The 22,389-nt window shown below is 42.8% G+C and overlaps 2 protein-coding genes across 2 annotated transcripts; both read right to left on the bottom strand.

Annotated features, from left to right (window-relative positions):
- Positions 1-1,128: 1,128 nt before the first annotated feature.
- LOC102304410 (phosphatidylinositol 4,5-bisphosphate 3-kinase catalytic subunit alpha isoform) lies at positions 1,129-15,768 on the bottom strand. The gene is made up of 21 exons (XM_005939059.3): positions 15,414-15,768; positions 14,191-14,606; positions 13,836-14,045; positions 13,483-13,733; positions 12,866-13,111; positions 12,553-12,638; positions 12,345-12,450; positions 10,852-11,004; positions 10,314-10,448; positions 9,631-9,755; positions 9,054-9,135; positions 8,390-8,554; positions 8,162-8,265; positions 7,763-7,934; positions 6,630-6,736; positions 6,219-6,340; positions 5,796-5,874; positions 5,396-5,566; positions 5,132-5,249; positions 4,873-5,024; positions 1,129-4,087 (listed from the first exon to the last, which is right to left on the bottom strand). Exons 2-21 carry the CDS (start codon positions 14,540-14,542, stop codon positions 3,817-3,819), a joined length of 3,207 nt encoding a protein of 1,068 aa, XP_005939121.1. The 5' UTR covers positions 14,543-14,606; positions 15,414-15,768; the 3' UTR covers positions 1,129-3,816.
- Positions 15,769-15,990: 222 nt separating this feature from the next.
- Positions 15,991-21,491, bottom strand: kcnmb2 (potassium large conductance calcium-activated channel, subfamily M, beta member 2). The gene is made up of 5 exons (XM_005939058.2): positions 21,373-21,491; positions 18,450-18,580; positions 18,156-18,326; positions 17,684-17,879; positions 15,991-17,460 (listed from the first exon to the last, which is right to left on the bottom strand). The coding sequence occupies exons 2-5, from the start codon at positions 18,506-18,508 to the stop codon at positions 17,176-17,178; spliced, it is 711 nt and encodes a 236-aa protein (XP_005939120.1). The 5' UTR covers positions 18,509-18,580; positions 21,373-21,491; the 3' UTR covers positions 15,991-17,175.
- Positions 21,492-22,389: the final 898 nt, after the last annotated feature.

Raw genomic sequence — 22,389 nt, 5'->3', positions numbered from 1 at the left:
AATGAGTGGACTGGACTTAAAATCAGTGGCAACTGACATTTTTTGTTAAAATCATTGTCAGTATGTGTGGAGGAGAGAGGTACAACAGTGGGTGTCTACAGCCTTCTGTAAAACACGGTGGAGGCTGTGTTGTGGTTTGGGGCAGCGTTTCAGCCATTGGTGTTGGTGATCTTAACAAAATTTGTAGAACAGATCAGCATGAATGATCCCGAACACGCTGCCAATGCAGTGAAAGTATACCGGGATAGAAAAATGCAGAATGTAACACTATCGCTCCCTAGATCCTGGACCTCACAAAAAACAGTAAACATCCAAAGATACGCTTTGAATGTCCTTCAAGAAGCCTGGAGAACTATTCCTGAGGACTACGCGATCGTGGCTCAAAAGTTGGGAGTTCGCCTTGTAATCGGAAGGTTGCCGGTTCGAGCCCCGGCTCGGACAGTCTCGGTCGTTGTGTCCTTGGGCAAGACACTTCACCCGTTGCCCACTGGTGGTGGTCAGAGGGCCCGGTGGCGCCAGTGTCCGGCAGCCTCGCCTCTGTCAGTGCGCCCCGGGCAATGTAGCTTGCCGTCACCAGTGTGTGAATGGGTGGATGACTGAACGTGTAAAGCGCTTCGGGGTCCTTAGGGTAAGGCTAAGTAAAGCGCTATACAAATACAGACCATTTACTTTAAAAAAAATGAAAAGAAAGCTGCCCAAAAGGGTTCAGGCTGTGATGAAGAATAAAGGTAGTCATATAAAGTACTCACTGCCAACCTTCACCTTGTATACAGTTTCCATGTTTTTACTTTTCAATAAATGTACGCACTTATTTCCCCAATTCTGAGCAACATATAAAAACATGAGGAATGACTCAAGACTTTTGCACAGTAGTATCAATTACTCTTACCGTAATCATTTAATGTTAGATAATGTTAATTTATTTCACAAGTGTGCCATATTGCACAGACCCTTCTAATAAGTCTTTTTTTGTATTTTTCTATGGAAACCTTTATAATGCTTCTCTTCATGGCTTTTGCTCACTGTGTAAATATTATTCTGGAGTTGTTTTTTTGTAAGCATGGAAATGAAAAAGTGACTTGTAAATTACCTAAATTTTTAAACGAGTAAAATAAACCGACAGACTTATTCACGAGGAGAAATGTTTTTATTCAACAGCACAATAAATGAATGCATACAGACATGGTGATATGAGGATGACTAAAAATAAGTATTTGAGGTGTTTTTTTCTGACATATACAGGTGGAAAGATAACTAGCATGGGTCTGGATCATTTTAAAACATGCAGGGTAGTTTCTTTGTACGCGTTGTGCTTAGAGACTTCCACTTGGGGCAAAAATTCCCTCCACTTGATGTGAGAATGGTACTCCAACTGCAGCACCAAGTCCTTGTCCTTCAGTCACATCCTTTTCGATGACAAGAGGCTGTTTGCTGGATTTTGCGTGAGGATGGTGAATGTTACACGTGACTCCTCCTTTTTTTTTAAACTTTTTTTTTTTGCCTTTTTCCTGGTTAGCCGTTACTCATGAGATTGCTTACATTTAAAAAATACAAAAATATATTACCTCTGTAGTTATTCAAGGAAAGCATTTGCACACGTATCAGTATCTGTTAACTTCACTGTGACTTTGTTGTACCTTAAACAAGTAACAAGGTCATTTCTATACATGAAATTCAAGTAGACAACATCAGGTCGAAGAAAAAAAAAAAAAAGATAGATAGTCATGCATAATGCAGTGTGAGAAACAAAACAAGTACAAAGGGAGAGAGCGTGGTTTAGATAGGGCTTCTATAAAGTATATGTGAGGGTTAGTTCTGTCAGTTCGGGTCCGGCCCACTGCTCTGTATCCCGTACAGAAGCGCGTGCATGTCAGTCGACAGTTTCCTGAGCAGTTTTAAGTCCTCGCTCAAACTTCGCTTACTTTAACAGACTTAACGTTTCCAGGAAACCGCCCTGTTAGGCATCACTTTAGTAAAGCTACAACACTTATGGACGCGTACGAGAGTCTGTGCAGCGATAACGCCGGCCACGCTTCCACGCACAGGGCAACAATCACAGGTATGGAAGAAGACACTTGGAAGGTTTCAAAAATATAACTTCGGATACTTTTCTTTCTTTGCTCTCTGTGATTGAGAGCAAAAAAGTTTTTTTTGTTTTATTTTTTTAAACACATGGCTTAGACCGAAGCTCCAAAGTTTCTCAAGGACAAGTAAAAGGCAGGGTGCAGAGGTGTTTTGCACAGCTCTTTCTGCTGGGAAGTAGACGATACTGTTACACGGCAACTTAGTGAGTTTTTTGGGGTTTTTTCCTTCTTCCATGCACTTTCTATACAAAGTCCACCGACGGTTCTCTGTGCGAGCACGCCAGGGGGAAGATGCGCTTCCCTCTGTGCCCGACATCAGTATACAGTACATGTTATAGTATTATGACTTGCATAGAGTAACTGCACAGCACACGAAATGAACACCGCACATCCTTTGTTTCTCACCCGTGTTAGCTAAACGACAATAAAACCACCAAACAGGAAAAAACAGGGATCTGCTGATATCGAGTTATCGAGCCTGACGTTTATCGACCTGTCAGTGTCGTCCAACATGAATCTGGTGCTGGCTAAATGTTCTGAGACTCTGTGATGAGGATGACCTTAAAAAATGTTTTTTCTAACTAACGTATTGAGCAAAAACATTGTTTTCCTGAAACAAACTAGCGCAATACAAAAACAAACAAAAAGGGGAAAAAAACCCAAAAAACGCTTTTGGCCAAATTCATATTTTGGTGCATCCAAAAAAGAAAAGAAAAAGAAAGACGAACCCTAACCAGCTGGTCATCAGAAAGGTTTTCTCGGGTCCATGTGCACTGAATAGATGACACGTTTATGCCTCTACATGTGACACAAACTAATACTGACAGACAAGGAAAAAAACAAATACTGCAGACATCAGTGCTAAGAGTACACACAAGACTTGGAATAGTAGTGATTATTTGGGGGGGGTTGTTTGTTTTTAACAATAAGACTGCTGACTAGTGGAGTTATGCATGTAGTACTTTGGCTCAGTAGAGAATAGATTCAAAAAGGAATATGTGCACCAAATGCATACAAGTATATGGATATACTGCTGTACAAAAAGTCACTTATATGACGGGACATGATTTGTACACGGGTAGGTTACAAATAGGTCATCATTGCAATTTCTTCAAATAGTGTTAAATGCTTAGTTGAGGTTTTCCCAAAAAACTTTGAGGTTTGTTCAGTGTTTATATAATCTTATTGGAAAATTCTGAGAGTACCTGGCAGGTGAGCTGCCCGGCTGCAACAACAGCCCCATCTTCACCTGGCCCCGCCTTCATCAGTTCAAAAATAGGTAGTTGAAATAATTCGGTTTCAATCTCTCTTTATAAAAAGCTAGCTGTGCTCATCGTGTATCACTTCATGAAGTTCCTCTCTTAATGTTGATGGTTGTAGAAGCTTTGAAAATAAAAAGATAAAATGTAACCTGTCTATACTTGGTTCACATAAAGGCCAATACTGTCCAGGTCCACGCTAGCTTAGCTCCTATGAAGACAACAGGTGAAATTTAACTCCACCTTCTTAAGTTCATAATGCAGGGAGAGAAATTTCAGACGTCTGTAAGGAAAAGGAGCATTTAGGCATTTCTTCTGAGCGTGCTCGTTTTGAGTCTCGCTGGCAGGCAAAGTTTCAGAGTCAAGCACTGGCAGAAATATTCACCAGGCCTTAGTGTGTTAGGGGAAACAACTTGCTTATTTTTTATTGTTCTTGTGGTTCTTCGTGTCCTGCTGCTGCCACCATTCTTTCCTCAGTTCATGGCATGCTGGCGAATCGTGTGGAAGATCCAGTCCATCTTGGTAGTCCAGCCGCCGTGGTGAGCGTCGTTCATCTGCTTCATGAAGTAGTCCAGGGCCTCCTGCTCCGACTTGTCCAGGGCCAGGGTCTTCCTGATATAAGCGATGTCGTCGAACGACTGCAGCTCAGGCATTCCTGAGCCCAGCATCATGGAGAAGAGGTTGATGAAGAGGTTGGCGTGCTGCCGGATTGCCAGGTACGCTTTGTAGCACATCTCCTGGAATCTGAAGAGGGAAGCAAAACGAGCAGGGTCAAGTTCTGTTACCCACCCCAGTTACCCACCAGAGACTGCTGCTATTTTAAATCTGGCACTGTGTGCAGTAAAAGACAACAGAAGAATCATCGACTTTCTTACATTTGAAGTGCAAGACCTCAATTAGAACTTATTCACACTGTGATTGGCTGTGTCCAAAAATTCATTCCCTAGACATTTTTGCAGGAGGTGCAAAAGATACTGGGAGAGTCTTTGAACATGGACCCCTTATCTCTTTCGGGACATCCAATTTGGAACAATATTGCGGACATCAGCTTCATTAGACTACATCCTTGCATACGCTGCAAGGAAAAACATTTCCATGTCTTGGATAAATGACAAACCTGATCCAGAATTTCTATGGAACATTTGAGCAGCTTGCGTCATTCCGCCAGGAAACAGTTTATGAGAATCTGGGCTCCGGATCTTTGTTTCACAAACTCTTCAGTCACTTTGTTGCTCTCAGATCTCATCAGTGACAGAAAACCTTTGGTGTGTGTTTACAATAAGATCACTAGCGGCCACATCTGTCACGGCTTGACTGTCTGATCTTTTGTCTTTGCTACAAGCCTGTGGTGCCTACCATTTGATTTATATTTATTTACTTCTTCCGTTTCTCTCCTAACACCTTCAGATTTTTATTTTTACACAGACTAGTTGCTGTGCTGAGTCATTTGTTGTAACAAAAAAGTTTAAAAAGACGACTCAAAAAGCACCTCATCCGCCCTTTCAGCGTCGCTGTGGGTGAAGCATTACCTTTCAAACTCCCTCGTTTTGGTGCACTCTTGCGTTCCTTTGCTAATAACAATCAAAAAGTCCTGTGTGAGCACAAAGGGGACGCGCTCCCTCTTGTACCCAAACTTCTTCTTTTTGTGGTCAAGGAAGTGACCAAAGTCTATGTGGAACAGCTGAGAACACAGAAAATATAACACATTAAATTATAAAGGATAAACCAAAAAATCTAAAGTATAGAGATGAAGTTTAACTCAGAAAGAGAAGCGGCTGTAATCATTACCTGCCCATCATCTTTAACCATGATGTTGCTGTTGTGCCTATCTCCTATGCCCAGGATAAATGTAGCTACACAGTAGCCTGCGCACGACCGTGTGAACAGATCGATGGCCTGGTCGTACCTGAGACGGCAAAAAAAAAAAAGCAAAATCATTTGAGGCAGTCTAGGAAATTTATGCAGATGTCGTCACAAAGGAAGTAGAAATAGAAAAAAAAAAAAGGCTTGGCATTAATAATTAACATTAATTAACATCTCTACTGAGCTCACATCTCTCCCTTGTTCTTATCCTTGAGCCACTGATGTAGAGTGTGGCTGTTGAACTGCAGCGCCCCCTTTAGGCCTCCTTTGCACTGGATCTGCATGATAGTGTGAGAGTTCCTCACCACCTCGATCAAACCCACGCAGTCGCCGATAGACAAACAGCCATAGGGCAGCATCCTGGAAGAGGAAGCGTAGAAAACATGAGAGGCAAGGCGATAAAGAAAAAAAAAATATATATATATATATATCAAGACAGCACTGATGGACTTTATATTAAATGACGTGAGGTGGCTGGCAGGGTCTGCCTGCTAATCTGCATTCAAGTATGGCTCGCAGAACATGAAAGGTCCGGTGCCTGTTAATGGATACCTGCATCCCTGCTGTCATGACGAAGTGAGGAGCCTACCTGAGATCAAGGCCTTGGTTCTGCCAGATGTTCTCCATTATCCTAATGATCTGTAGCGTCAGCATGTCCTGCCTCAGATCTGCAGAGGCAAAGAGAGACAAGGAGGTGGATAACGGTGAGGTGAATATGAGCTGCTGAGCTGCTTTGATCAACTCCATGATGCATTATGGAGCAGAGCTTTCAAAGTCATGTTGGTCACAGACGCTGCAGCAAAAAAGCACAACCTGCTGCCGTGAAGCGGGGGTCAAATACGAGCACTGCTCCTTCTGAGTTCTGCGTTAAGAGCCCAGTTATAGTTGTATTTATGTAGCATGAAACGACGCAGCGCAGGCTGAACTGTGCGCATGCTCGGCAGGTCTGTGTGTGCTGAGAGTGTCAGCGCTGAGGAGAGGACAGACAGGCGGAGGTAGAGGCACAACTCACCATCTCCATTTTTGAAGATGATTTCATTGTTCTGAAAGAGCAGCTCCGACATCATATCTGGGTTTTCCCAGTTAAGCCACAGAGGTCTCTTTGCTGACGACATCATCCTGCATTCCTCCAGGCTAAAGTAAAGACATGGATATGTTTTAGCAGGAAAAATACACATACATGTATATAAAAGGAAAGCCTTCTGTAATTGTGGTTGTGTTCATCACAGCAACAGAGCTCTACAAGCATTCAGTTCATAATGGTCCTAATGTGCTTGATATGAACCAAACTGTTCAGCTCTTATCACATCTGGTAATACTTCAAGCCTCGGAGAGGAGAGGGCGAAAGCATCACCTGCAGGGGGAATAAAAATCAAATGCCAACCATTTGAGCGGACTGCGTTAGATAAGAGTGCTGAAGTACCGGAGGTTTCCCAGCTGATGTGCCGGATTCAGCGGAGAGGTGAAGCTTTGCAGTGCATCCATGTAGTCGGGTCTTTTCATCTGCTCCACCAGAAACTTCATTTGAACCTTAGAGGGGATTAAACAAATGTGACAGTTAGTTTCCTCAGGTGCTGAGCAACTGGATAAACGGGCTGGCCTAAGTTCATATGCAGCAATCACAGTCAACTTTCTGCTGCTTCTCTTCAGCAAAATCTCTCACAATGAGGTAATGCTCCTTCACTGAGGGCTTTCAGGCAATGACATACACCCTCTGGTGGCCATGCTGAACCATCTAAGAAGCACCAGGTAGATTTAGATTGGATGGGCACTGGGCATTTCATACTGGTTTAATACATGACCAAGCCATCCAAGCTAACCCCTGTGACTGGCATAGCAACTAGTAGCAAAACATTTTTATAGCCTGTAGCTACATATTAAGTTCACTAACTACTAACGACTGCTGACCTTAAGTTCCATATTTAACTGGAACTAGTACTATAAGGATAAGAGACCCATTGTTCTCATTTCAATGAAATATTTTCATTTGACTCTTCTGGGTTAGCTCTGCATGAGTCACAGTTTAAAATAATCCTTGTTTATTTCATGCTGAGCCTTTGTGGAGTCCCTCGGGTCATCCTCTGTCTTAAACGAGGAGGTTGCTGATTAAGTCCAGCATCCCTTCTTCTGATTGGCTACCCCTCACAAACAGAAAATTGGAACAGCAGGTGGGTGGGGCTTCTGTTATCTATGTTTCTGAGATGATTGAGGTTTTTCACTCTCACTGATGTCATAAAGACCCAAAAGCAAAATAATAATAATAATAATAATAATAATAATAATAATAATAATAATAATAATGATGATAACAAAAAATACACTGAATGAGTGATTACAAAAAGCTTTTTAAAAAGATGAAATATCTTATGCCAGTGTGGCTGAATATTTTACTACAAGCAATTAAGAGGGAAAAAAGGAGAGAAAAAGCAAAGCTCCAAATTCTATCACTGCACTCTAATGTGGTGTCCCTGCGGCCAGGCCGGTCCAGATGTTGTCAAGATTAAACCAAACGATTCAGTGGATCACATTCAAAACAGCTGCCAGCTGTCAGATTACCTTCTGAGCCTCATCTTTTTTCTCCTGTTTGAGGAGGTCAGTGAGATTGATGAGCTTCTCCATGGCCTCCACCTGTCTGCTCAAGTGCTTCAGATACATGCCACAGGCCCGGCAGTAGGACTCCAGAAGCAGACCAAACCGCTGGCTCACTGTCTTGTTGTGCATCTCTGACCTTCACGCATAAAAACAAGGAAAGAAAAAAAGTTTAAGAGGTTCTGTCCCAAAGAAAATACGCTCTGCCTCCCTGGAAATCCTAAAACATAAACCAATGTGAGGCATCTTCAAAGTATGTTTTTTAAATTCATCCGTACCCGAGGCCAAACACTCAAACAAGACTTTAACCTTTCGCTTACAAACAGTTCCAACTTCCTGAAAGAAAATCCTTTTAAATAAACTCACTTTAAATGCCAGAAGAAGAAATGTCCTATCCTCTGATTGGTTAACGCCTTTTTCAGCAGGAACCGTGCGAGTGGGTTATCAAGGTACTGCTCGTACTTCAGAACCTAAGACACGGCCACAGAGAATATATTGAAAATACCTTCAGTCCATCAAGCAAAACATGTGACTCATCAGCAAAACATGGCAGAATGAAAATGGCTCCCGCGGCTTAGTTTGATCTAAACACACCTGAACCAGCTGAATGAGATACTGGGAGAGTTTGTCATCAGTTAGGTATTTCTCAAGGCACTTCACAGCAAACTCTCTGACCATAGGATCGGGGAAGTTGCAATCCAACAACTCCATGGCTTGTTCTGGTTTGATAGCAGGCCAGTCCTTTAGAAGGCAATACATCTGAAATGAGAAAAGGCAGCTAAATACAGAACACAGATTTTGAACAACCCTGTAATACACAGCTGTATAAGGACTATGAGAAGTTGCCCCTTCATACATGTTGCAGACAACAGATTCTCTGTGTCAGAGTTGTATTCTCACCACTGCAAAGTTCTCCTATAGATTTAGGTGTATAGTGTTCCCTAGGTAGCTGCTGAAGGAGGCAGGACACATTACACTCACTCACTCCCCGTGAAATCTCCAGCCTGCCTGCTCTATTCTCACACTGTCTCAATCTGACATCACACAGACTTTGTACTAGGGAGCTGGCAGGGTGAAGACTGCTCGAGTTCAATCCATCTGAGTATGACATTTAGGTTCTCGCATCAAGCCCTGCTGGGTCTAGAAAAGTCATGCTGTGGCTCATGTGCAAAAACAGGTCGAGAACTTGAGTAAGCATATTCAATCACTGTTAAAAAGTGATATCAAGGTGTATCAGCTGTAGAAACCCCGCACTCACCTGTGCAACCTCATCTCTGGAGTTCCACTTCACAGCCAGGAGGATCTTGGGAAGGATCTCTGGCATATTGATGCAGTCATGTCTAAAATAAAATTGGTGACAAAACAAATAAGTTATAACTTTTTCCACCATCAGCATTAAAGACTTCTGTGTACAAATCTAGCAGCTACTCGTCCTACTGCTCATTTTGTCATTAGAGTTTTCCATTAGGTGGTACTGGTGGTGTATTGTATTGCCCACTCTTCCGGGGATCCAAGCGAACTGAGTCAATCTGAAAACGTGACATCAACAGGCTGCATGCCACTGATTAGACTGGACAGTGGCGTCGTGAGAGCCGGCAACGGCTACACAAAAAACAAAATCGTGCTACCCCAGTCTGAGAAAAAGCCATACACTGAGCTTCAGGTGTACCCTCTCCTCTACATCCTCCATTGTTGTGTTGCATACAAATGATGTCGGCACATTAGGTGCTCTTCAATTGTAATGGAAAAAGACTGAAGCAGAGTAAAGACGAGTCGCCCCGAGTGGGTACTAGCTCAAAAGCCCTTTATAAAAGCATACCAGCACACATCATTACCTGTGTCTCCACAGGAAGTCCTTCTCCTGCTCAGTGATTTCAGAAAGCGGGTCTCTGTTACACACTTGCCGTAGCTGCTCATTGTCGCCGTCAGTCAGGGGGTTGTCCCGTGCCAGTCTGTTACTCTATGACACCAAAATAACACAGTTTAGCAAAACAAACCAAGGAGGTCAGAGTCGGTTCTAGAGCCACTTGTCATATAACAGCGGGGTGATTATTCTCATTTCCAGCTCCACATTTTCAGTCACATTTGCTATAGTGACTCTGCATGATTCACAGTTCAAAATAGTCTAAGTCTATCTTGTACTGAGCCTTGGTGAGGCCCATCGGTTCATCCTTTGTCTAAAACGATCCGTTTCAGCTCCTTTCCCTTTAAGGAAACCCTTTCTTCTGATTGGCTGCACCTGATTGAGTCCCTGAGATGACATTATTAGGGATATCCACTCTCAATCACATCACAGAACCAAGAGGCGAAGAAAATGACCTTATTATTAGAAACGCCCATGTCTAACTGTGTATATATTTAACAGAAAGATAAACCTTATAGGCCCCCATACTTTCTGTGTGGAGTGCACATGAACTATGATGTGGCAGCTCTTCAATGAAAATCACGTCAGATAATGTGTTCATGTATCTGACCAGCAAAGCAAAACAGAAACCAACAAACACGTGTTTACTCTTACCAAACCAGTGTGGCAGTAATTAAAGCCAAGCTCTCTGGATATGTTCCAGTTTGCATGATCCTCAATGGTAGACATATCAGGAAACTTGACAGGGGAGCTGTAATGGTCAAATTCCAGCTCCAGACATGGGGTTTCCTGTATGTTTAGAAAACGGTAAAGAGGGGAAAAGGTCATTCAAGGTGTTTATTGTAATCAAATTAAGGCGCTCGTGTCAATGAGTAATTAATTAATTGGGATAAGGAGCTTGGTTGCTTAAATCAAGCAGCTTAAGCAGCAGCTGCTGCATTACTGAAACTGTACAAGGTGTCGCCAGCTTTGCTATAACTGGGTCACGAGGCTTAAAAGTTATTATTATGCATAATGCGTGTATGTGAAAAGCTTCAGATGCTGGCAAAAACTCAAGTGTTTATAAACTGCATCCTGATCCATTCTGGTTTATGCAAATTAAAGATACAATGCTACTATTATCAACATGTTTGTATATACAGAACAGAGAAACACTGGAAGTGCAAACAACAAAGAAAGTTTTGCCACTTGCCTTGTTAGGGTTGGAGCCCGTGACACCGATAGGGTTGAGCAGGTCTTCCAGGCCATGTGGGACAGGCCACAGGTTGAGAGCCATCTTCCCTGCTACTAGTGTGTGGGTGTAGTCAAACAGGTTAATGTTGCCCCAGGCGAGGGGACAGTGTTCCTACAGGAAACGAGTAAAAAGGATCCATGTGAAAATCATCAGCAAGGCAACAGCTGGTGGATACGGAGCAGACAGGTGCAGTGGAATAAAAACAAACAGGGAAGTTGGTGATAATAAAGTAAGAACAGGTAAGACGATAATAAAATGTCCAAAGTACATGTGCATCATTGGTTTGGCTGATCATAACTGTTAATAGAAACATGGTTTTTAACAAAAAACCACAAGAAGAGAAAAAAAGAGCTGCAGCAGGCAGACTGCACAGCTCCAACTCCTGCCCTGCTCCTGTTTGGAAATCCATTTAAACCACGCGCACCATGAAACTTAATCGCATCTGCTGCTGGTCTGCTGGGAAAAGGGCCAATTACTGATTGACTTTTTAATTAAAACCATGCTAGTTTGTTTGGCTGTCGGGCAGATGCACCACTTGTGCTTTTGATACATTTCTGACAGAATAATTTCTCCACGAGTGCTTGCTGTAATATTAAAACACACTTGTTGGCCAAAATCAACAAGGTGTTAAATCGTGGCCTCTTTCACCCCGGAGGGGGCAAACAAAACAAAACAACCACTCTGTGGCTAATGAGATGGTACGAGAAAAACACAATAGCTAAGATTAATGTGCTTCATTTCTGTTGCACCAAATTCAGTGGAGGTGCAGAGAATAATCTTGAGAACAGTTTCGATAACATCTGTGGCACTGATTGGTTTATATTAGGCTGTTATTCACTCTCCATATTAAAGGTTTGATTCAAGAGGAGCAAAGACCATTTTTGAGGCTGTTTTTCAACCCTTGTAAGTCACACGATGAGACATGGATAGAATAAACCAGTCGAGTTCGATGCATGAGGTTGCGTGATTGACAGTGTCTACTGAATCACAGGCATGACACACCAACGCAACATCGACGCTGTTTCTTTCTCTGCTACACACTCCTTGGCACAGACACGATCATAGTTAAAGAGCATGTCATATTAAAAGATCAGCTACATTTTTTTCTTGGTTGGCATCCCAAACATTTGTTTTGGCACATTTTACTTCCATCAATTTGGTTTGTGTTTTTTAACAAGTGCCCGTGTCGAGTAGATCGGGGCATGAGTTGTAGTTGCATTCCAGTTGGCTGACTGGCGAACACAGGTCCTAGAAGCAGTTGATGAAAGATTAATTTCTAACAATGCCTTACTGTCAACAACCATCTTTGGCTACTGGAACATTATAAGGGCCAACTTCACTTACTGTGCCGTGACTGATTCAATTTCGGGATTTTTTAAAAAGAAAATATGCGAATTTTACGACAATACCTTGAAGATTTTAATATAAAATGCTGACATTTCAGTGCTAACCTCTTTAGCTCCCTTCCGTCCTTTGACAGAGCAAATGGAGAGGCAGAGTCGGGCAGCTCGGGGGACTTCTGGAATGTACATGTCGTAAGTCAGCCACTCGTTCCACCTGCCACAAACAGGAACATAACCACAGATATGAATCAGTCACATTAGTGCCACAAAGCTCAGTAAAATCTTAAGAGTACAAAACACTTTGATTATGCACAACCTGGGGTTTGAGCACGGCACACGTAGTGTGTTGACATTGTCGCACAGCTGCTCTCCACCATGGTATATCCCAGTCCTGACATAGATCTAGATCAGCAACAAATCAAAAGATTTATAAAGTAATCTAAGCGATAACGATTTCTTTCAACACATTTCTGACTGAGAGAGACGGCTAGACGCAGTGCAACATCTTTTAATAATCTCAAAGCTACTGAGATGGAATATTACAGTCAGAATAAATTTTACTCAAATGAGAAACAAGCCAGATGAGCTTTAAAGAAAAACAAGATGACAACAATGTACTGCAGTTGTACCTTGTCAATGTCTCTGATGTTGACATTGACATAAGTGGCGCACAGTATCTTAATCCTTAGCGTTCCGTTGATAGTCCACAGATTCTTGGTGGCTGTTTCCCCATTCATGTAGGGTGTTGCTGTGGATATTCGCCTTGCATATGACGGCATGGTGAAGAAATCCATGGGCAGTTGGGAATACAGGCTGTCTTTTGACATTAGCATCAGGTTAGGCATTCTTCCCAGCATGATACAGCTGCGCACATACTGTTGAGGACAGATAAAAGTGACATTTTGAAGTGGATGCGATTGTGACATTTTGACGCCGCTCGTGTCATTTTGACATTTTGAAGCCATTCGTACACATCTGGGCCTATCAAAATGTAAATTCCAAGAATTTATAATTGCAGCTCAGCAATAACTGACGCACTCAGCACTTTGTACTTGTGTGATGTGTGTGGGGCTTTTCTCGAACGTGCACACTTGACTGGCCGAACATTTCCTCAGAAATTTAATTTCATGCCCTAAGTGTCGAACACATTTGTGTTGGATGATAATTTGATGTGAGGTGGATCTGTCTCTCCCCCTCTAAGTACAATAGAATCAGCTGCAGCTAAGCTAAGATTTAATTAGATTACCTTGTACTGACTCAGAGGGTATTTCTCCAGTAAGTACTCATCACAGCCGCAGACTTTGAGGATGTACTTTCCCTGATACTCCTGCACACACATCTTTAACTGCTCCTGGGAGAGCAGCATGCTGCGCGTCTTCTTCCGAATGGCTTCTGCAATCACTTGCTCTGGTACATAATCATGATTGATCTTCAGGGTGTACTTCTGTTTGTCATTGGTGGGCGAAACAATGACCCAAATGACCACAATGATTTGACCTGAGGGAAATAAAGTAACAGATGAAACGGAGGGCAAAAGCATTGGCAAAACAGTTCCAGCACAGTGAGGGGTGCTGCCCACCTCGGAGTAAAATGCCTCACCTTTGTCTAGCTTGCTATAGATGTGCCTGGGAAGCTCTGCTGAGGATTCAACATTGGGAGGGTAGACGTACAATGCTCTGCTGTGGGGTCCGTTGCTGTCTCTGAGGTCCACGGCTTCTTTGCAAACGTTTAAAATGTTCCTTCTGAAGTCCTGCACCTCAGGGTCTTTCACCAAATCAAACTCACATATAGGCATACCAATAGCAAAACCTGCAAGGAAAAAAAAAGCAATTGCGTTTTGTTATTATGTATTAAAAAGGAGAGCCAACGACAACACAATACAGTGTATATAACACACAGTATAACCAAATAAATACGGGCTGTTTTTAACTGCATAGTAACTCAGGAACTGTACCTATCTCTCTGTTGAGAATCTTCTCTTCTCTGTTGCCTACTGGCTCAATAACCTTGAGGAAGGCCTGGAAAAGCCTAAGATCACATAACCTCCTGGTCTCATCATAAAACTCCTCCCGCTCTGCTTCCTGGGTGACACTAACAAAGATGTAGGAGCTCTCCTCCTGCAGCAGATGGTAGAGAGGGTACTTCCTGGCCTCTTTGAAAAGCTCATGCTTGACTGTAGTAAGTGTGGCCTCCCGGAGGCACTCCAACGTGAGAATCATGCCATTTGGCAGAAGGCAGTCCACTAGAATGCTGGGGGGCATCAAGTGCATCCCCCATAGTTCTCCCGATGATGGTCTGGGAGCCATGGCTTCGCCAGCAGATCCTCTCTATTCTGAGCCCAGTAATTACCAGATGAGCAATTTCGACCAACTGAGAAACAGAAAGGAGCAGAATTACGCCTGTGGTAAATATTTCACTACAGTTATGGCAGCTGCTTCTCAGTGACAGGATATACAAAAATGTAACTATATCCAAGGGAGTTGGAAACATCAAACTTTAACTGATTATGAAGAATTTTAGAAGAATTGCGAACAAAAATAATTGTAGAATACCTGTAGTGTCACTCTTTAGTATTTGTGTGCTACTTATATAACAGATGTTTCTTTGGCTCGGTTAGCACAAGAGCGGCAGCACAACATATGCCAACAACTTGACGTTACAAACTGATCCAATGATAACAAAAATTGTCAACTCATCAGATGCGCAAAATCGACCACATGTGTCAGCTGGTGTTGAATTAGCTCAAGTTAAAGTGGACAGACATGAACTGATGCAGGGCTGTGGACTCAAAAGGTCTTTGAGAATCATGTAAACAAACTTGTTAGCTAGCAAATTTCCCCGTATATTGGTTTATCACGGCTAACACAGCTAAGCCTTGAGCTTGACATACACATTGACTGGTTGGATGTGTACTGCTGTCTGGTGGTTTAACTTTAGATAATGTTTCTTTGACGAGCTAGCTAGCCACGCTAGCCAAGTTCACCAAGAAGATCAATGTCATATACAGTATGAAGACCTCTCCTCATGCACACGCTATTTTCACGCTGGCCCTAATGTAATTAAAGGGTAAGAGTGAACAGTGTTGTGTGAGTAACTGGATAGCTTTATCGATCAACAGCAAAACCAAACACACTGCAAAAAAACAAAACAACAACAAAATTAACATGTTAGGTTTACCTGTGTCAGCTAACGGCAACCGGTTAGCCGTAAAGCTAGTCGGACTGCTCAATCATTAGCCGCGGCTAGCTGAGTAAATCCCATCCGCTCCAGAACTCCCAAGCAGCCGCGCTACTTTAGTCCATCCGAAGAGTGACACGGGGTGGTCGGGACAGTGCCGCTTTTCAGAAGGAAACACGTCCCTAGCTCCCACCGAGGTTGTCAATATTCTGTAGTGGAGTAAGTCTATAACACTTCTTGTTGTTCGTCATCGTGCCGTCCCGAAAATATACTGCACTGCTTGGTAACACGCTAGCTCCACACAGCTAGCCTGTTCGAGGGATGCTAACAGGCTCATCGTCTTGGACCGCCTTCCCACACTGACCGAGCTGGTGGAGGAGTTTGTCATGAGATAAGACTGGGGAATTGACGGAAAACTGCCTGTTCGCTGTTTTCTTGAAATGAAATGTCTCCAAAGAAAAGCTATCAGATTGCACATGCAGAGTCCAAACCCTTTATAGAAACGTGAAGTGAACAAGCCTACAAAATACGATTGCAGCACTATTTTATTTAATTATATATGTACACTCAGGGCATTATATTTCCACACATTTCTCGAGTATCTGTAAAACAAACAGTCTATATTCAATAAGCAAAGGAATAGATTAAATGGTCAACATCACTGAGTGATTAGAGTGTGAGCAGCTTAAAACTTTGAAAAATTGATAATTGAAGAAGCCATATTCAAGCATATGGATATGCAGTCAGGCAGCCGCCTGTGTTTGTGATGCAGGTTTTAAAAATCAGGTTCTCTTTCATTATAAAAAAGCTGTGAACATTTAGCAGAGGTGCATCTGTATTTGTTTTCTACCATAAGAAAATTCTGAGGGATTGATCATTTGTTACAGTTACAAGCCAGACACAGCCAGCGAACTACCACAATGTAAGATGTAATTTCAAATAGAAAATAGTTATAGAGATGTAATCAGTAAAAATTGTGATCCTGGAATACGAAATCAATTTATTTAGTCTGGTAGGCTGAGTCAGTGCACATGTACACTGTGTCATGATGTCTCTGATTTTTCACTCATTTTCAGTCCAGTCCTTGTACATGAACATTTTCAAAACAATGTTCTGTTTGTTAAGCCACATAACATCTATGAATCATTCACCACAGAACAGACAACCTGGCAGCGCTGCCATGTTGTTACTAGCAGTCTGTCACAAAAACACACAATTTGCTCCCATTTCTTTAGTTGCCAAACACAGTTTGACAGGCATAAAACAATACAACCAACAAAAAAACTATTAGCTGAAAACTTCACTTATCATGGCATGCTGTGGAGTGTAGCCTTAAAAAATCTGAAGAAACTGGACAACTGATGAACAAAAGAAGAAGCGGCACGTTTATCAAAATGCTTTCCTATCATTGTCACATTGTTCGACATCATCAGCTACAGACACTTCTGCTCAGACAGCGATGTTTTTCTCCATCGGTTCAAATATTGATTCGTTTTCGTCGGGTATGTAACACTTGTAAACAAGCACTCTCAGACATTTTTACCATGCTTTAACATCTTCCCAACCGCGCTCAGATCTTTATACAGCTGACAGTTCATTCACATTTATACACTTGCTCTGAGGTGAAAATCAGCTGCACTCAATGTTTCAGCTGAAGAGAACGGTTTGCGAGATGCAACAAAACATTCATTTGGTTCCCAGCAATTCCTTTATGTCGTGCGTCTCTCACAAACCATCAATTTCTTGGTTTATTTTGATTTTTTCATGTCTTGAGCTTCCCTATCTCTTCACACAGTCTGGAGAGGTACTGCGTTAGCTTTACCATCATGATGATTAGGGCCCCTCCTGCGAGCGTGCAAGACGGCCAGAGCAGCGAGTGGAAGACGGCGCTGTGATCGTACAGGCGAATCAAGAGAGTCATCTCCTGCTGCTCGGTGGGGTCGTAGTAACACGGGACCTGCTGGTTCGCCTTCAGTCGCTCAGAAATGTTCAAAATCATGGCGTGCATGGCTGTGCTGTCCTTCTGACACCTGGGCACATAGAAACACTGCAAGGACAGGAGTGAGGGACACAGAGGTCATCCAGAGGGCAATCAGCCAGTCATACTTTTTTGTTTTTTGGCACTCAGAGCTACTTTTGTTTTATTTCACAACACGCTATCTGACATTTCTGAATTGGGCATCTATCGCCGGGCCAACATCTGACAGCCATTGTCAACATTTGAAACAGTTCAGTAATTCCCAGTATTTTCTCTCTGGCACCGTACTCACTTCAGAGCTGGCATCACGGGTCTCTTCATTGTGAGATAAACGGCTGACACGGCCTGTGTTATTGACGCTCACATAGACCTGCAGGCAAGGGTATCTGGATATCCTCCAGCAGTCTGACCCACAGCTGTAGGAACAGTTCATGTCTGCTGTGACCGTGGAGTTGAGAACAATACACACACCCTCCTCCGTCCACACGCTATGTTGACATTTAAAGGAAGATCCAATTTATTACGACAACAAAAAAGAAGAAGAGGACAGAAAGACAGCATTCGGGATGTTATGCCATGAAACGAGCTCAGTTTGGAAAGTGTAATCTGCTCCTGGAGATCTGGTTTCATAAAGTATTCATTTTTGCATTTTTCCCGCTTGAACGAGCAAAGAAACAGTTTGCCAACAAGCACATCTGATGAATAAAACATGTTTCTGAAAGAAATATCAGAGCCGCCTCCTCCAAACACTAGCAGGCCTCTACCTGTCTGCATAGGACCGCAATATGGTGATACCCAGGACAAAGTACATCATGACTGAAGAGAGGATCATCCCAAGTCCCAGAAGAATGGCCCGATCTTCTCCGGGCTTCAGAGCGGTCACCGTCTTCTTCTTGTCCAATATATCTACCTCTCGAAATTTCTGGTAAATTGTCCTGATGATGGAAAATTAGAAGGAGTTAATTTTTTTTTAAAGCTGTAGCTGAAATACTTTTGGCAATCGAAGTCCTCTTGACATTTCATACTTTTTCAAGCCTGAAATGATGAGAATCTGTTACCTCCTTTCATTTCCTCTTCCCGATCCTGCTGTATTTCTGGCCCCTGCCACAAAGAACATCTTTCCGACAATGATGGTGATGCACGTCTGCCTGTGTCTGATGAAGCAGAATGGAAAGGCTGCTGGAAAGACCTGTGAAAGAGTGCAGCCGGTTTTATTTTTAAGATCCTAAACCAGTGGTTCTTAACCTTGTTGGAGGTACCGAACCCCACCAGTTTCATATGGGCATTCACTGAACCCCTCTTTAGTGAAAAATGAAATATGATTTTTTTCAAATTCAAGACATAGATATGTTTTTTATTGGTGCACAAAATGAGCCGTGCATGTCACGGTGGAGGCTCTGCCGAACCCCTGAGACCGACTCACCGAACCCCTAGGGTTCGATCGAACCCAGGTTAAGAACCGCTGTCCTAAACGGAGCACAAATCCCGAGTCGGTGGTTCCAAGGGAGATTTGTAAGACGTGAGAATCGCAAATCACGCTTTACCTCTGGTGCATATTGGCTGTCAAAACGCACTACGTTCCGGATAAAGTAAACACTACTTCAAATAGCCCTCGAACAACAGTTCCTCATTATGCTGCACTTGATATGGCACGCCCCGCCAGGTAAACATCTCATTTTGAACACAAAGAATTCTACAAGATGACGGACTGGGACTGATGAAAGGCATTAATGCTGACGTGGCACACGTGAAAAGAAAAAAAAACCCTACCTGCTGTTTTCTGAACACTGTCAACACAAAGTCATTTGCACCTATTGAGACACGAGCAACACCTTGCATGGGCCTCCTCCACAGGTCCTACCACTGCAAGAAAACATACAGCATTCAATGCCGCTGTACGTACAGCTTCTTTAATATCATTAGCTTTCATGTAATTGAATAAGCACCTGAGACATTAGGAGTAATTGGTCATCTTTAAGTTCTTAAAACACTATTAAGACTGCATGTGCACGCTGTAACTTGGGGTGAATTTCACATATTGTCACTGCTTTTATTTGAAAATCAAAAATCAGTTCCTCCGCAGGCTGGAATTTATTTAGAAAAAGCTTCTATTTACGCCCCAACAGCCCTCCAAAGAAAACATTAGCTTCATTCAAGGCTCAAAATGGAAGCAGAATGAACACAGCCTCTTTCTTTTCTTTCTTTTTTTTTCTTTTTTGTTTGTGAGGGGATGACAACCCTGCCAGAATGCTGGGACCAGAATAGTTAGAAAACAAGCCAGCAAGTTCCTCCTAGATGAGTAATTTCCTTGTTGTATCACATTCCCAGCTGCTTAGGGGAAATGTAGCTGAGAGACAGCTCCGGTGTGACACAAGACATCTGAAGGAAACCATTAATGTTATCAACAAAATGCGCTTCTCTCCAAACACTCCACATAAATTTGCATGCATCCCCACAACAAAGGGAGTCACTCACACAAATTTTACGCTGTGTCTTATTACTTTTAACCAGCCCCCACACACACACACACCCTGCCGTTGCCCCTCGAGGGCCTCAAGCTCAGTGCATAACTGTATTGATTTCAGCTAAACGTGGACACCCGCACACACAATTTCAGAGAGAGACCCCCTAACTCCATGTGTCTACTTAACTGTCAAGCAAAACATTTTAAAGGCTTTGAAAGCTGTAAACGTGTTGGCAGCTGAGCCTTGTGCTCAGTGCAGGTTTGATTTACACTGGCAGCACAACAGCCTGTGAGGAATGGGCCTCGACTGTTCTCGCTGGTAAGTGAGGCTAACCAAAAATGCAGCTGATGAGGTTTATTTAAAAGTGATGTTAACTCAAATATATTTCTAGAGATGTCTGGAAATGTGTTATTTATGTGAAATGTCTCAAACTGCAGTGAAATAGTGTTAGAGGCTCAAAGAGCCTGTCGACAGTTTCGAAAAACACGAATTTCTTCATGTCTCTGCTTATTTTTTTTTAAAGTCTACTTAGTCTGCATACTGTCCAACCCCACAAAGCTCTGCAGGGTGACAGTTTTTGCGTGCTTGAAGAGATTTTCCAGCACCGAGTGCTGGTGTGGAAATGCTTACAGCAGCAGGAACGTATTGTTCACACTTTCCTGTTATCATTTTAATGAACATCCTGAGCCAGAGGCCGATACGATCAGCCAGCGTCCCCTCATGTTTTCACGGGTGTGTCCTTAGTTCATGTTTCATCCAGCTGCCTCGCTTCAATCTCGTGAGCGCGAGCGAGACTGAATGATAGTGAACAGAGATGGCACGTGGTAGCTCGCGTAATTGTGGAGCCACAAAAAAGAAACACAAGTGACCAAAAAATAAAAAATGAGAAAAGAGAGATTTAGAAAGATTGCAAAGGTGCACAAAACGGAGGCAGTGAAGAGATGACAACAAAGGTATGTTCATGTTGTCCTTCCAGTGATTATTGCTTTCCCATCATGTGTCCCAGTGCTGGTCCTGCCCCTCAGCAGCCCACATAGGTACAGTATAAGCGCTTTACCGAGGGCCACAGAGTAATGCTGTATAATATGCAGGGGAAAGTGAGCTGCATGTTAACTAAATCAGCTATTTATTATTGCAGCAGTTGTGAAGGTTGCAGCGCTGTTCCTCCGACTGAGTAAAAAACATATGATTCTTTAGGCCACTCCAGGAGGAAAATCACAGTGTGCTCCATTCAACAGGTCAATGCACTGCATCTAAATCTGATCGCTTAGAAATAAATAGCACATGCACCAGATCTGTAAAAGATTCAAACTCTTTTGTATCCGTTTTGTGCTAAATGTCAGCTTTCCGCTGTGTGCCGGTTCTTTTTTTAAGCACACATGGCCTGTGTTTCTCCCCCGGTGTCCGTGATAATCTCTTTCTTTTCACAGCCGAAGTGAAGTAAGCCCCAGCTTTTGAATTAGCTTATGCTGAATTGAAACCGCAGCGATAACATGTCAATTCTGTGAAGTCCTACCTTTTGTCGCTCGTGGTGGGGGGGCTTGTTGTGATAATCCAGTCTTTGGTGTACAACTGTCAGCAGAAGCTCTTCCAAATGCTGCCCAGGCTCCTGGGGACAGCAGCTGGCTACGTCTTATTTAAACTCTTACCCCCAAGTGAACAGGATGCCTGCCATACCTGGGTCAGTAATTTGAGTTCCCTTTACAATGCCTTAAAATGTGTTGGGCAGCACAATGATCAGACCTCTGACTGGGCCTGTTACTATGTTTGTGCGCAGCAGTTACTTCAAATGCTTCTTGCCTTATGTTGTACATATGTCTATATCCATTTACTTTCCTTTATCCAGTTCAGGGGCAGGCTACACCCTGGAGAGGTCACTAGTCTGTTACATGGCTAACGCTCAGAGACAGACAACCACTCACACTCACATTCACACCTATTACAATCACAGTTAACCACTGACTGCATGTCTTTGTGACTGTGGGAGGAAGCTGGAGCGCCTGGATAAAAACCACACAGATACGGGTTGGATATGCAAAAACCACACAGATGGTGGATTTGAACCCTTGCTGTAAGACAACAGTGCTACACACTGCACCATAGTGCTTCCCCATTTACAGGACGTTTAGGCAAATTCAAAGTCAAATGCTGTGACAAGACAAAAAAAGAAGTTGCAGCTACATTGTGGCCACAAGGTGTCTCTGCAACCTCAAAAAGTGGAAAAAGATAAACGTGGAGGGTGGCTCTCCATCCACTGATTGAACATTAAACGTGTAACTCAATTCATTATGAGGGGTGATGCTTTCACTCTGGTGGAGACATGGGTGTTAAAGTGTGATTTATTTATTTTTTGTAGGGATATATTTATTATTACGTGTGTGAAAAGATCATGCTGATCAGGCAAACCACATCGCTGGGATATCCCTGCTTTTATTCTATACGGGGGAATCTTATTGCTTTTTAAACTTCTGGCTCTCTTCATTAAAAGCAAAAATGACAATTAAATCCACTTAAAAAATAAAGACTAAAGATA

Source organism: Haplochromis burtoni, unplaced genomic scaffold (assembly GCF_018398535.1).
Source record: "Haplochromis burtoni strain Fernald_Lab_line unplaced genomic scaffold, NCSU_Asbu1 Contig_257, whole genome shotgun sequence".
NCBI classification, from domain to species: Eukaryota; Metazoa; Chordata; class Actinopteri; order Cichliformes; family Cichlidae; genus Haplochromis; species Haplochromis burtoni.
Note: the sequence above shows the minus strand (reverse complement) of the source record. Positions and strands in the feature narration are given on the sequence as shown.